Source organism: Charadrius vociferus, unplaced genomic scaffold, assembly GCF_000708025.1.
Source record: "Charadrius vociferus isolate BGI_N301 unplaced genomic scaffold, ASM70802v2 scaffold2585, whole genome shotgun sequence".
In the NCBI taxonomy this organism is placed as follows: domain Eukaryota; kingdom Metazoa; phylum Chordata; class Aves; order Charadriiformes; family Charadriidae; genus Charadrius; species Charadrius vociferus.
The window spans coordinates 19247-20361 of NW_009648524.1; the positions used below are offsets into that span (position 1 = coordinate 19247).

The following is a 1115-nucleotide window of genomic DNA, read 5'->3' on the forward strand; positions in this document are numbered from 1 at the left end:
GCCCGCCCTCCAGCTGCTGGAGGCGCAGGTGAGGCTGCCCCCCGGAGGCGATGGCGATGGAGATGCCCGGCACCGCCGTCGCCGACACTCAGCATCTCCAACGCTTTCTGTCTTTGCCGGGCAGGTGCAGCAGTTTCGGGAGACGGCGGCGCGCCTGCAGACCGCCTACGCCGGGGAGAAGGCGGCCGGCATCCAGGAGCAGGAGCAGGAGGTGGCACGAGCCCTGCGGGCGCTGCTGGAAGCATGCAGCGGGCGCCGGGCCCGGCTGGTGGACACGGCCGACAAGCATCGTTTCTTCAGCATGGCGCGGGACCTGCTCTCCTGGATGGAGAGCACCGTCCGGCAGATCGAGACGCAGGAGAAACCCAGGTAGGGCTGCGCCCGGCGGGCACCCGGCGTCGTTTGCCGCCACCTGGCACTGATGCCACCACCGACACCGGCACCACTTTATCCCCAGGGATGTCTCCTCGGTGGAGCTGCTCATGAAGTACCACCAGGGCATCAGGGCTGAGGTGGACGCCCGGAGCAAGAACTTCACCACCTGCATTGAGCTGGGCAAGAAGCTGCTGCAGCGCAAGCACCAGGACTCGCCCGAGGTAAGGGCAGCCAGGGATGGGGGCTGGTGGGGACGGTGCCACCATGGCCACCTCGTGACGGCGTCCCCTCGTAGATCAAAGTGAAGCTGGTGGAGCTGGTGGAGAAGAGGAAGGCCATGATGGAGACGTGGGAGCAGCGCTGGGAGAGGCTGCGGCTGTGTGAGTGCGCCGGCGGTGCCGGGGGACGGGACGGGACGCTGTGGCTCGGGCTGGGGGTGTGATGGTGACAGGGGACTGAGCGGTGCCCGTCCCTCCCCGCAGTGCTGGAGGTGTGCCAGTTCTCCCGGGATGCTTCGGTGGCCGAGTCGTGGCTCATAGCGCAGGAGCCCTACCTGGCCAGCAGTGACTACGGGCAGACGGTGGACGCGGTGGAGAAGCTGCTGAAGCGGCACGAAGCTTTCGAGAAGTCCTCGGCCACCTGGGAGGAGCGCATCGCCGCCCTGAGGAAGCTGACGACGGTGAGGAAGGCTCAGGATGGGGCAGGGCTGGTCCCGGCTCCCCTCTGCCCTGCCTCAGTTC

General features: G+C 67.9%; 1 protein-coding gene across 1 annotated transcript in view; it reads left to right on the forward strand.

The window, feature by feature from the left end:
• The window catches only part of SPTB (spectrin, beta, erythrocytic), a gene marked incomplete at its 3' end in the record, with an annotated part of 18661 nt that overhangs the window by 13740 nt on the left and 3806 nt on the right, over positions 1-1115 (forward strand). The window contains exons 27-30 of the mRNA XM_009885702.1: positions 125-369; positions 458-596; positions 671-755; positions 858-1054. Coding sequence (XP_009884004.1) covers positions 125-369; positions 458-596; positions 671-755; positions 858-1054 — 666 coding nt within the window. The remainder of the gene's footprint in view (positions 1-124; positions 370-457; positions 597-670; positions 756-857; positions 1055-1115) is intronic.